This window comes from Mastigoproctus giganteus, chromosome 3, assembly GCF_048544385.1.
Source record: "Mastigoproctus giganteus isolate SK-2022 chromosome 3, ASM4854438v1, whole genome shotgun sequence".
NCBI classification, from domain to species: Eukaryota; Metazoa; Arthropoda; class Arachnida; order Uropygi; family Thelyphonidae; genus Mastigoproctus; species Mastigoproctus giganteus.
Genome location: NC_143577.1, coordinates 92,637,237 through 92,649,410, shown reverse-complemented (window position 1 = coordinate 92,649,410; position 12,174 = coordinate 92,637,237). Strand labels below are relative to the sequence as shown.

Below are 12,174 nucleotides of genomic sequence, written 5' to 3'. Positions count from 1 at the left end.
ACACTGGGTGGAAAAGGCCTGTGTTCAGATCCAGTCAATGATGTGAGAAATTTTTATGGGTCTTTTTCACAACTGACTAAGTTAGTTGGCCTGAGATGAAGGTACCATAGTTTTTTTTCTGCCAGAAACTCAGGTTTTTTGCATGTAAACAGCAAATCACCCACAGAACACATGCAATTTATGGACAATATATACACTGTGCTGCCACTTTATTAGGTACACCTACCTAGTAGCATGTTGAGCTTCCTTTAGCCTTCAAAACAGCCTGAATTTGTCTAGGCATGGATTGAACAAGATGCTGAAAATGTCGTGCAGGAATGGAGTACCATGCAGACATGAGTGTGTCACACAGTTCCTTGAGATTCAACGGAGGTGTAGGCCTGCAGCGAACAGACCTTTCCAGCTTGTCCCAAAGATGTTCAATAGGATTGAGATCCAGGGACTGAGTGGGCCACTGCAGCAAAGAAAAGTCATTGTCATGTTCCTGGAACCATTCCATAGTGATTCGGGCTTTGTGCACTGGCGCATTATCCTGCTGGAAGTAACCATCTGACTGAGGAGAAACTGTCAACCTGAATGGATGCACTTGGTCAGGAACGATGTTTAGCTACAATGTGGCATTCAGCTGTGAATCTATGGGTATCAATGGACCCAACGTGTGCCAAGAAAACATTCCCCACACCATAACACTGCCCCCACTACCTTGCACAGTAGTCATCAGACATGATGGGTTCATGGATTCATGTTGTTTTCACCAAATTCTGAGCCTTCCATCAACATGATGCACCAGGAACAACTTGTCAGATCAAGCAACTGTTTTCCAATCCTCAATAGTCCAGTGCTGGTGTTGCTGTACCTACAGAAGACATGCTCTCTAGTTCTTCATTGTTAACAAAGGTACGCGATGTGGCCATCGGCTGTTGTAGCCAATTGCAATATTTTGTTGTATTCTGACATGATGTGCAACATTGTGGCCTGTCTGTTTGCTTGCACAATTCTAGCCATCCTCCTCTGACCTCTCTCATCAACAAGTGATTTTCTTCCACAGGAGTGCCGTTGAGAGGATGTTTTCTGCTCGTTGCACCATTCTCAATACACCCTTGAAACTGTGGTGCATTCGAGAAAAGTTCAGGCGAACTGCTGTTTCAGAAATGCTTTGTCCAGCACGTCTTGCACCTACTACCATGCCACGTTCGAAATCTGTTAGATCACTTCTTTTCCCCATTCTTGCTACGGTTTGTACGCTTAACTGATACCAGAAAGGTTGTTCTGCTGCATTTATATCCACAACTGTGGTCATGTGACTTGCAATGTTGCGGGACAAATCATTTGTGTGCACAGCAGGGGTGCACCTAATAAAGTGGCAGCACAGTATATCACAATATGGCCTCAACTGAGGCCATATTGTGTATATCACAATATGGCCTCAGTTGCTGATGCACCTAAAACCCTATAACAAACCCACCAAAGAGACCAATGTTAACAGCTGTGCAAAAATGCATGTTGATGATTGTAAAGCTATAATTCTGACAAATTTAGATTTTGCCTATGTTCTGATGACTCCATGCACCAAGTTCACAGAACAAGCAAGGAAACATTTCAACCAGACAGTGCATAAGGTGCTATACAAGCTGGTAAAACTGGTGATGGATTAGTGATGCTTTTAAGATGTTTTCACTATTCACTATTGAAGTTTTCACTATTGAAGCTAGACTGGCTATACAAATATTCTAGATGATCAGGTTGTGCCTTTATTGAACATTTGTGGGACACTTGTGATTTCAATACTACCATATTTCAGGATGATAATTTGCCTGGTTCACAGGGACTCTACTGTTTTAAACTGGCACGAGGAACATGGGAGTATGGTATGCAACTTAAATTTGCCAGCCAAATCACCAGATTTAAATCATACAGAAAATGTATGGTACTATCTTAAACAGAAAGTGAAAACATAACTGTGTGTGTGTGTGTGTTATTCTAAAAGCTAGATATTCAGTAAATCCCAAGTGCTGGTAAGAGCCCAAAATATGAAAAGATTTTTCACATAAATCATTCATTCACTTGTCTGAATTATAAATAAGGGAAAATATATCTCCTATGCCTGGTAGGCTGTCTAGGTAACATAGTCACTATATTTGGAATATCGTGAATATATTACCCAGTGAACGTTATTTATCTGGGCTCTTGTTGCATCCAAACATGAATCAGGCATATGTTGTTTGCTCGGAGAGAAAGCTAATAAAAAAGAACCAACTCCTTCAGTTACTTCACTGTAGAACTTCTTGTTTGCCCTGTTTAACTTTTTTCTTTCAAAAGAACAGATAAAATATACATTTTCAACCTGATGATAAAGGGGACTTTAAAGCGACAGACCACACTTTGGAATAGTGACAGTCCTTGCTGAAAAAATGCAAGAGTTACTCGTGCTTGACAGTCCAGTGATTGTCTTGAGACTTAGTAGAGAATTCCTGAATGGAAGACTGCAGATAAGTTGTGAAAGGTGATCTGTCAAAATTGGCTATGAAAGATGTAGTGATTGTGAAGAATATAATTAAACACAGATTTATTTTTCTGCTAAAACAAGTAGGCAGATATCACTATATCCAGTAGTGCATTACTGTGCAGAGGAATTGCTTTACTAATATCCACTGATGACCATGCTACTTGACCAAATGTGTGCAGATATACTTTTCATAATAATTAATCAAGTAGAATCTCAACTGGCAAGCATGAGCAGGATGAGATCGAGCAGAGTGTATGAGGTGGACAATGCCAGATTTAAGTAGTTCGAGTTCCTAAAAATAATTTTAAGGGGAGCCCCAGACCAATAGTAGTTTCGTTGTTTCGGGCCATATAACTGGCCCTTCACCCATTATATGGCCTGGGAATCAGAGTCCTAGTTTAGTGAGTCCACTGCACCTCACTAAATTTGATCTTGTGTGTTGCACACCACCCATCAGTGTAACAGCAAAATTATAGAAGTCTCTGTAGATGCATTGTAGGCATATGTTTCAAGATATGTTTCATAATCTCGTGACATTACGCCATAGCATGTTATGGCTATTTGAAAGTATAGAAATATTCTATACCTTACTGGAATATCAAGAGGAGAATTTTTCAATTAATAAAAAACCAGTGTGAATTAAAGGTAATTTTTAAAACATTAAATTTTTCACGACACGTTATAAAGTACTAAAAACTACTATCAACTGTTCAGCATATCACATTAAAAGATAAAGAAAAAATGATTGCATATAATGGGCAATTTTCACGTGCCAACTGTCCAAATAGTTGCTTACCGGTTTTCCAACTAGCTCTGAAGCCTTTTTTCTCCACAGATGCATCAGAGCGGAACTTGACAATCATCAAATTTGAAGCAGTGGTAAAGGCTCTTGATGTTAAATCTTGTGAACCTGATAGTGTCACTAAAGTAACGCTAGACTCCTCAGTTCGGCCTCCAGCTAAGATCTGTACTGTATCAAAGTTGGTTTCTGTGTCAAAGTCGGAAATCTGAAAAAATAGAAAATAATTTGTGGAAAAAATGCTGCATAACATTTCTTAACAATTTTAAATTTAAATGATACATAGATTCATGCCATTGTTCATTAATAATCACAAACTATTCTGCAGTATGCTTGGACTTAATAGACCTAAGTAAAAATTTGCAAGTAAAGTTTTAAAAGTTTGCAATTAATCATATTGTTAACTGTATTTAACAGTCATCACTGAGCCACCAGGGTCCACTCAAATACTACTGCACCTCACTCTTGCCCACTCAGGTACAACGGCCTAAAAATGTTCTGTATATGCTCCAAAATGACCTTTAGGCCAGAAGAGTTTACAGTTAATCATTTCGACAATGAATACATCTGTTAACCTTATTGTCAAATTTACAACTAGGTAAATCTATATGGGTATGGCCCATTGCTGCCACAATAACAAAATTGTGTGGGATATAAAGACATTTTGTTGTGAATGTCGAATATAAAAAGCAGGGTTCTAATGTTAATGAAATGCATTTGAAATAAATAGCAATAACAAAAAGCAATAGCTGATTGAAAAAAAAAATTCATCCTATGTGGCCATTGATCATTTATTTTCAGGAAAAATAAATAAATAAAAAAGGAGACTATTTGATAGAAAACAAAGAAAATAGAATCCAATATACTTATATACAAGTGCAGCCCAGCTATGCTAATCATAACTTTTCGTACATTTTATTATTAATAAAATGTATTAATAAAAGAAAATAGATTTATTAATACATTTTCTTTTTACACTCTGGGACAACCTCACAAGATAGAGAGAATACAAGAAATAGCACCATATTTAGTAGTCACGGCTTGAACGTGGGTAACTCAAGGCAGGGGTACTTAAGCACCCTTGCACCTTCCCTCACGATTATGGTGGCCTTGTTTTAAACAAATTTCAGCATTGTGAAGACTGAAATCCATTTTTAAATTTATGCTTAGAAATACACAGTTATTTAGTTGCTGTGGATAGCAATGATTTAATCACCAAATACTAACTTGCAATACGATTCCAGTACCAACAGCCCCTTCTAATGTCCATTTACAGTTGGAATTCGATTCATATCTGTTTGGATAATTGGGTGACTGAAATGAATCTCCTGAACTCCGAAGATGAAAGTGACAAGCCTCTGTAAAACAGAAAAGATAACGAATATATAAACAAAATGCATCTCATTATTACATATTTATTTAAAGAATAAATTACAAGAATCTTTTAGTCGATTTTTTTTTTAATTTTTGTCGGACATTATCATATATTTATTATTATATATTTTTTACAGGACTTGTATTAATTGTTGACTTTGGTGCATGTATATCCTAAGAAATTGGTACAATAGAGGAATGCCCTGAATTTGCTATTATCGCAATAATTCAGGATGATAACAATTGAGCCGATTCTTGCATCAATATCATCATAATCATTAATGATTGTTATTATTATTATTATTATTGTTATTATTATTATTATCCTTATATTATTTCTACCTGATTGGGGGTTCAACCTTGTGACGGGTATTGCTACCAAATATAGAGGGTGGTTGTTGTTATGTCTGGTGTTACTGTTGGTCGAGGAACTCTGACTATCCTACAGGTGTTCAGGATTGCGACTTTCTGGAGTTCCTTGTAGGTGTTCACTGGTAGACCTATTGCTGCTAGGCTGTTATGTAGGATCTATGACTGGCACCATACCTGTGGTGGACACGATGATCAGGATGGTTATTACTTGTTGCATATGCCACATCTCTTTGATCTCCAGTCTAGATTCGGGTACTTCCTGATTTTTTCCCCATGGGTTTTCTGCAGGTTGCCAGTGTTGGGTACCACCTATGTCAATCAGACAGGTAGCCTTTTCCTTCTTGTCCAGAAGGGTTATGTCCAGTCTGTTGTGCGGGATTGTCCTATACATTATTATGGCGCAGTCCCAGTAAAGCTTGTGGGTTGGGGTCTCTAGTACTGCCTGGGGTTTGTACTTTTAGTACGGTACACTTTCTTTGATCAACTGGTATTTCCTTGCTAGCTCCTGATGTATTATCCTGGCTACATGGCTGAGCCTATGAGTGCACTTGGTCTGGGTGATCACCTTGCATCCAGTGGTGATGTGTTGGACCATTTCTGAGGCCAGGTGGCATCGTCAACACATGTCATCGAACACTTCGGGCTCCTTGGCGATGTATTTTCTATAGTTCCTGGTGTTGATTACCTGGTCTTGGATGGCAAGCATGAATCCTTCAGTCTCGTGGAAGAACATCCCACTCACGAGCCATGCATTGGAAGCAGTTTTATCTATGTTATCTTGATGGAGATCATTGTAGTGTCTGCCATGGAGTGTCTTCTCTGCCCATCTTTCTAGCTTCGTTTGTGCCTCCTTGTTGCAGGAGGGGGGACTCCTTTCTTAGGTTGAGTGGGATATACTGCTTGTCTATCTGAGTTATGGCCTGGTGGAGTGCTGCTGCTGATTAGAAATCCTGAAGGATTACTTCCAGAAAGTGTAATCTGCACTTTCTGGAAGTAATCCTTCAAGTTAACTATTGCTGTCTTCTGTTGCTCAATGAGGTTTATCAGGCCCCTTCCTCCTTCTTTACAGGCAATTGTCAGTCTCTCCACGGCAGATTTCGGGTGGTGTTGGCGGCTCTTGGTCATCATTGTCCTTGTCTTTCTCATGGTGTCCTCCATCTTGGTGTTAGTCCAATCTATGATCCCGAAGGAGTATGTTAGCATTGGGACTGCATAGGTGTTTATGGTTTTAACTGTGTTCCCTCCATTCAGCAGGCTTCTGAGTCTCTGATGGTATTTTTCGGTCAGGCAGGCCTTAAGTTCCTTGTGCTACAACTGCTGAGCTTGCATCATCTCCAAGTATTTGTACGCCTCTCCCTCTGCCATGGCTTTGATCTCTTTACCACTCTGCAGCTGGTAGTTTCAGTTGACTAATTTTCCCTGGTGCAATCTGTGGGTCTAGACCAAATTCCATCCTAATATCATTGCTGAATTCTTTGGTGATCTGGAGTAGTTGCTGGAGGTGTTTCTCATTTCCCGCATTGAGCTTGATGTCATCCATGTACATCAGGTGGGTGAGGATGTAGAGGTTCTTTCCAATGGGCTCAGGGCATCTCCCTGAAAGAATCCTTTCCTGATGGGGATTGGCCTGGTTGCGATGTTTTCGACTTTAATGGTGATACTCCATTTCACCATCATTTCTCCTAGGAAGTCTGTCACTATCAGATTGACTTTGTAGATGAGTTCAGCACTTCTATTAGCTAGCTATGAGGTGCGTAGTCGAAGGCCTTGTGGTAATCGTTGTAGGCTGTGTACATGTTGCAGCACGTCTTGTAGGCTTGCTCCATAACTGCGAGATCTATGGTTAATTGCTCCTTTCATCGTTTGCTCAGCCGTTTGCATCCTTTCTGCTGTTCGGCCATTATGTTCTGGCTCTCCAAGTGGTCTGATATCTTCCTGGTTATGCAGCTGGTTAGGATCTTGTACATTGTTGGGAGGCAGATAATTGGCCTGTATTTCACCAGGTTTCTTGTATCTTCGTCTTTAGGCTTCAGATACATGATTCCTTGAGTGAGAAACTTCAGGATTTTCTCTGGGTGCCTTATCATTTGGGTGAACTGCTCTGCCAGATGCTTGTTGTGCAAGTGAGCTTCTTGTACCAGTAGTTGTGGACTTTATATATTCCTGGAGTTCGCCAGTTTGAGAGTTCTTGATTGTCTGTTTTACTTCTTCCTGAATCTCCCACCCTCTCATTTCTTGTATGGCCTTGGTTTTCTTGCGTTCTACTTCTATCCAGGGGGGGGGCTCGGCTGTTATGTCTTACTTCCCTGTTCCATATGTTCCCCCAAAACTCCTCAATCGTCTTCTGCTCAGGTGGTCCATTCCCTTCTTTCCCATCTTCTCCGAGACTCCTGTAGAAGCCTCTTTGGTCTTCATCGAAGATTCTGTTATTTTCCTCTGGTAGCTCTCTTTGTATCAGCATAGTCTCTTGCTGAGTGCAAGGAGGTTCTGCTTCAATATGTCCAACTACTCTCCTATTCTCTGATTTTTTGTCTCATGTTTGCTGTGGATGCTGTCTTTCTTGAGGATGCTCTTCACTTTTCCAATTAATTTCTTACTCCTATTGCCCCATTGGTACTGGGTCAATTGGCCTATCTTGACTCTTAAATTTTTTCTTCTGCTGAATTCTTCTTTCCCAAGCTGGCAGTTCCTTCTGTTTTTGGCTCTTCTGCTACTAGTCTCTCGTTTCTCTTCCATTAATCCCTGGACAATACATGGCTGTGTTAATGGCTTCCAGTGTTGCACCATTGCTGTCGAGGCAATGATATTGTGTGCCGATTGAGGTGGTCTGTGACTATTCTGCCTCTGCTTTGGTATCACGTGAGTCTTTGTGGGGTCTGTTCCTTCGAATTCTGTTAGGGCCTTCTTCCACTCATCCTCTATTCTGAATATCATGACCTCGTCTCTTTCCACTTCAGCTGCTGTGAGTTGTATTTTTTCTTGATCTTCCTCCTCTGGTTCGGTGTTCATTCTCCTCTGGTTCCATATTCTTTATCCTTTGTAGTTGATCGCTCATGTCCTACTTGATTTTTTTCAAGATTGCAGGAGCTATCAGGTTCTTCATGACAATGGTTCTTCTCTGGTGTGCTATTCACTGTTCGGTGACCTGAATATCCGGGAATCGTTCCAGCCACTTGGTATGTAGTCTTGCCCTGTGACTTGTCATATATTCCAGCTTCGTTATTTCATACTATGCTTGCATGATGTACATATTCATTTCGATGCTCCGCTTCGTGTGTTGGTCTTTTCTCCCTTCCTAGATGGTCACTAGCGCATTTGCGTAGGAAGCACTTCCAGTTGGTGGGGCTGGATGGTCTTGCCCTTCTCTTGTGGTAGCCATACGGGGGACAGTGCCACTTGCTCCAGTCTTCCTCGGGAGACTATCTCTTATTTTTCGAACTGACCACTCTGCCTAGGGTCTGAACGCGAGTGACTTTATCCTGCACCACACTTGATGTAGTATGATTAATATTTCTCTGCGACATCATCCATCTATGGAGGTGGACCTGTTTAGCTTCGGCTTATGTCCAGTGGTAGGTCTCGGGAGTGGCGTCACAATCTATCTTAGCCTCTACTCCGACCTTGGGGTAGGTAGGTCCCTTAGAACAACTTTCACGATGTTTATTTATTTATTAATTTTAATTACTGCTAATTAATTTATTATTATTCTAATTTATTACTATTTTTATACCGGTCTCCCAGCGTGATGGAACCACTTTCGCCAAGGCAGTACTCGAACCAGGGTCCACAAGCTTCAGGTAGTCCAGTGTCGTAACCGCTGGGCCATCATGCCCCCTAATTATTATTATTGTTGTTGTAGTAGTACAAGGAAGCTTGAGGCTTATGCTGTGCCAGACAAAAAAAAAAAAAAAAAACTTTCTGAGTTACTCTGAGAGAGAGAGAAAAGAGAATCACAAAGCGAGAGAAGAATGATGATATCCAGCTCAGGACCCTGGGTGTGTGCCAAGCGTATACTCACCAGATATTGAGCCCCTGGGGATGTTTATGATGATAATTTAGCTGATTCTTGCCGTCCCTAAATATAAGGCTAAATGCAGGTAATCAAAACAAAAAAGCAAGTATTTTTCACTTTTTTCATTTATATATCATTGAAATTATACAATGCAAAAAAAAAAAAAAACTGTTTTACTATTAGATACAATTTCATCTTTATCACATGTAATATTCTCATTCCTAGCACAAGGTGAAAAAAAACGAGACATCATTTTTATCAGAAAGTAACTTACTTGGACAATCCATTTCGTCAGACATATCACCGCAGTCGTCTTGTCCATCACAGCGCCATTTACTGTTCACACAGCGACTGTTACTGCAGAAAAACGAACCTAGAAAAGAAATCAGAATGCTCATAAAATAAATCTTTCGATTAAGCTCAGGAAAAATCGCCCTCCTTAGAGTTAAAACATACAAATTTGATTTAACAACCTTAGAAGTCGAAAAATGATACAGTATTTGGAATAACGAGACTAATTAATATGAATCATATACGGGGATGTCTTATTTCTAAAATTTATTATTGTTATTCGAAACAATTGTTAAATGTTTAAATTAAATTGTTAAATTTAATTTAAAAAATGTTTTAAATGTTAAATTTAAGTTCAATAATACTGTACATATCGTCGAATCCACGCCAAAACCACGAATCTGCAAAAAAGGTGGTTTTGAGAAAAACGTATATAAAGATTCTCTGAATTTAGAAAAAAATCAAGTTTTTAAGTTATTTAACTAAATGTTTTATATACGTACCTTCCAAAGATGCTGTTTTTAATCCATATTGGTAATTTAAGATTGCCATTATGTAGGAGCTTAAAAAACACTTTCGCGGTTTTGGCGTTGTGAAGTTTGTCAGATTCATAAAGAATTGAAAAGGTGAAAAAGAAATTTTAACACATTTTTGTTGGTCAGAAATGAATAATTTATTAATAAAATGAGGTTAGAATTATATATATATATATATATATATATATATAAATTAATTAAAAATATATTAATAATAGGTTTAATTACAATAACTACAAGTTGGTATAAATTAATTTTCAATATCTTCTTCATATTTATATTCTTCACTTAAATCCGATGCTGATAGTATCCCATTTTTGTACTGATGCTTTTAATTTTAAATAGAATTTGTGATACTCTTTCGGAATTATTAAATCTTTAGGATTTGCTTGAGATATACAAAGTTTCTCATTATAGACTTTGGAAAGGTTATGTTGCTCATTGCTGGATTTTCCTTTAGGTCTTTTTAAGTTTACTGTTATAAATTCATTTTTGTAATTGAATTTATAACAACAAATTCATCTTTGTTGTTTTGCAAAACATTGTGACATGCCGTCCTGTCCATTTTTTTTTTTTTTTTTTTCATTTTTGGAATTCAAAGCAGCAAACTTTTATCCAAGGAACAGCGCCTTTAAGTTGTTTGGTGAGAAAAGTTAAATCGCAAAAAGTCATCGCATTGCATGATATTTACACAGAATGTAGTAGTAGTACTGGCATGTGATGCAAGAAAGCAAATGTATGAGCTTATGCAGCATCAGCCAAAAAAAAAAAAAAAAAAAAAAACACACCATTCCCTCCAAATGCCTGTCCAGTTCCTCCTTAAATTTATTCAACCTATCAACTTCCACAACGACAGATGGAAGTTTATTCCAGCAATTAACCACCCGCTGGCTAAAGGCAAATTTCCGCACATCTATTCTACATCTGTAATTTCTTAATTTGAATTTATGCCCCCTTAGGTTCGTAATCTGAACAAGTGGAAGGATCCCATCAGAATTCAGCGTGCTGAACCCATTCAAGGCCTTATACACCTCAATCAGATCACTGCGCAGGTGCCTAGTCTCCAGCCACTGCAATTTGCAGAACTTAAGCCTCTCTTGATAAGAGGATCTCTTCATTCCCCTCACCAATCTTGTTGCCCTTCTCTGTACACGCTCAAGTAAATCTACATCCTTCCTAAAATGAGGCCTCCAGACCTGTACGCAGTAATCAAGGCGTGGCCTGACCATTGCCTTATACAGAGGGACAATCACCTCCTTCTCCCTGCTAGCAAAATTCCTATATATCATTGACAAAACCCCATGACCTGCCCTGGCAGCCTGTCTGCATTGCTCAGAAAACTTCATATCTGCCTGCACAATTACTCCCAGGTCTTTTTCATTTTCTACCACCTTAAGTGTAGTACCACACGGTTGGTACGTTTCTCTGGGGTTACTTCTACCCATATGCAGTACTTTGCATTTGTCAAGGTTAAACTTCAGTTGCCACTTCTTAGCCCATCTGCCCAAATTATCTAGATCCTGTTGCAGTAGCACACTGCCATTACTGTCATTAACAACCCTGCCAACCTTTGTATCATCTGCAAACTTCGACACTAAGCCTGATATACCTTCATCAATATCATTGATAAATGATATTGATGAAGGTATGTTTTAATGGTGTATGTTTTACTCTTGCGCCCTTAATTATTTGGTCCCATTCCTCAAGGACATACACGGGTACATACTGGACTTTTCTCTCATTAGAGTGCATTGAGTCGTACGCCATTTCTGAATGGCCTGGCTCAAAAAATGTGTCTAACAGTTTTTAAACTGAGATAATTTTTAAAAAGTATATGCACATCGAAATCATAAGTGATGAGTCGCTATCGTCATTGGAGGGTACATAATATTTATTTTCGTCTGAAACTTCAAAGTCATTCAAGGGATCGCAATCTTCATCTTCCAAATCAGATTCCATTTGAAGTGAGGAACACGGTGCAAGAATTTTTCGCGTTCTTGTACTCATTATTGCAAATTTTACTTTTGACCACAAAAATGAGATGTTACAAAGGACAACTAAACAGTAATACTGATTGGCAAACTGAGACAAACAAAATCATACATGTAACAGCATGCACGAGCTAGCCACCCCCCCCCCCCCTTCCCACACACACACACACCTTACTGTACATGCCAAAAACCTGAATGTGGTACTTTGGCGAATTGCTCTGTCAGTATTTACCATGCCAAACTAACCAAAGTGCCACATTCGTAAATCTGCATGGTGATAAGTGTTTTTTTAT

At 39.0% G+C, this 12,174-nt stretch overlaps 1 protein-coding gene across 1 annotated transcript in view; it reads right to left on the bottom strand.

Moving 5' to 3' along the window:
- The window catches only part of LOC150088154 (uncharacterized), a 611,850-nt gene that overhangs the window by 523,852 nt on the left and 75,824 nt on the right, over window positions 1-12,174 (bottom strand). Inside the window, exons 6-8 of the mRNA XM_090369355.1 lie at window positions 9,338-9,436; window positions 4,533-4,663; window positions 3,303-3,513 (exon numbers count right to left, since the gene is read on the bottom strand). Of these exons, the coding sequence (XP_090225481.1) occupies window positions 3,303-3,513; window positions 4,533-4,663; window positions 9,338-9,436 (441 nt within the window). The remainder of the gene's footprint in view (window positions 1-3,302; window positions 3,514-4,532; window positions 4,664-9,337; window positions 9,437-12,174) is intronic.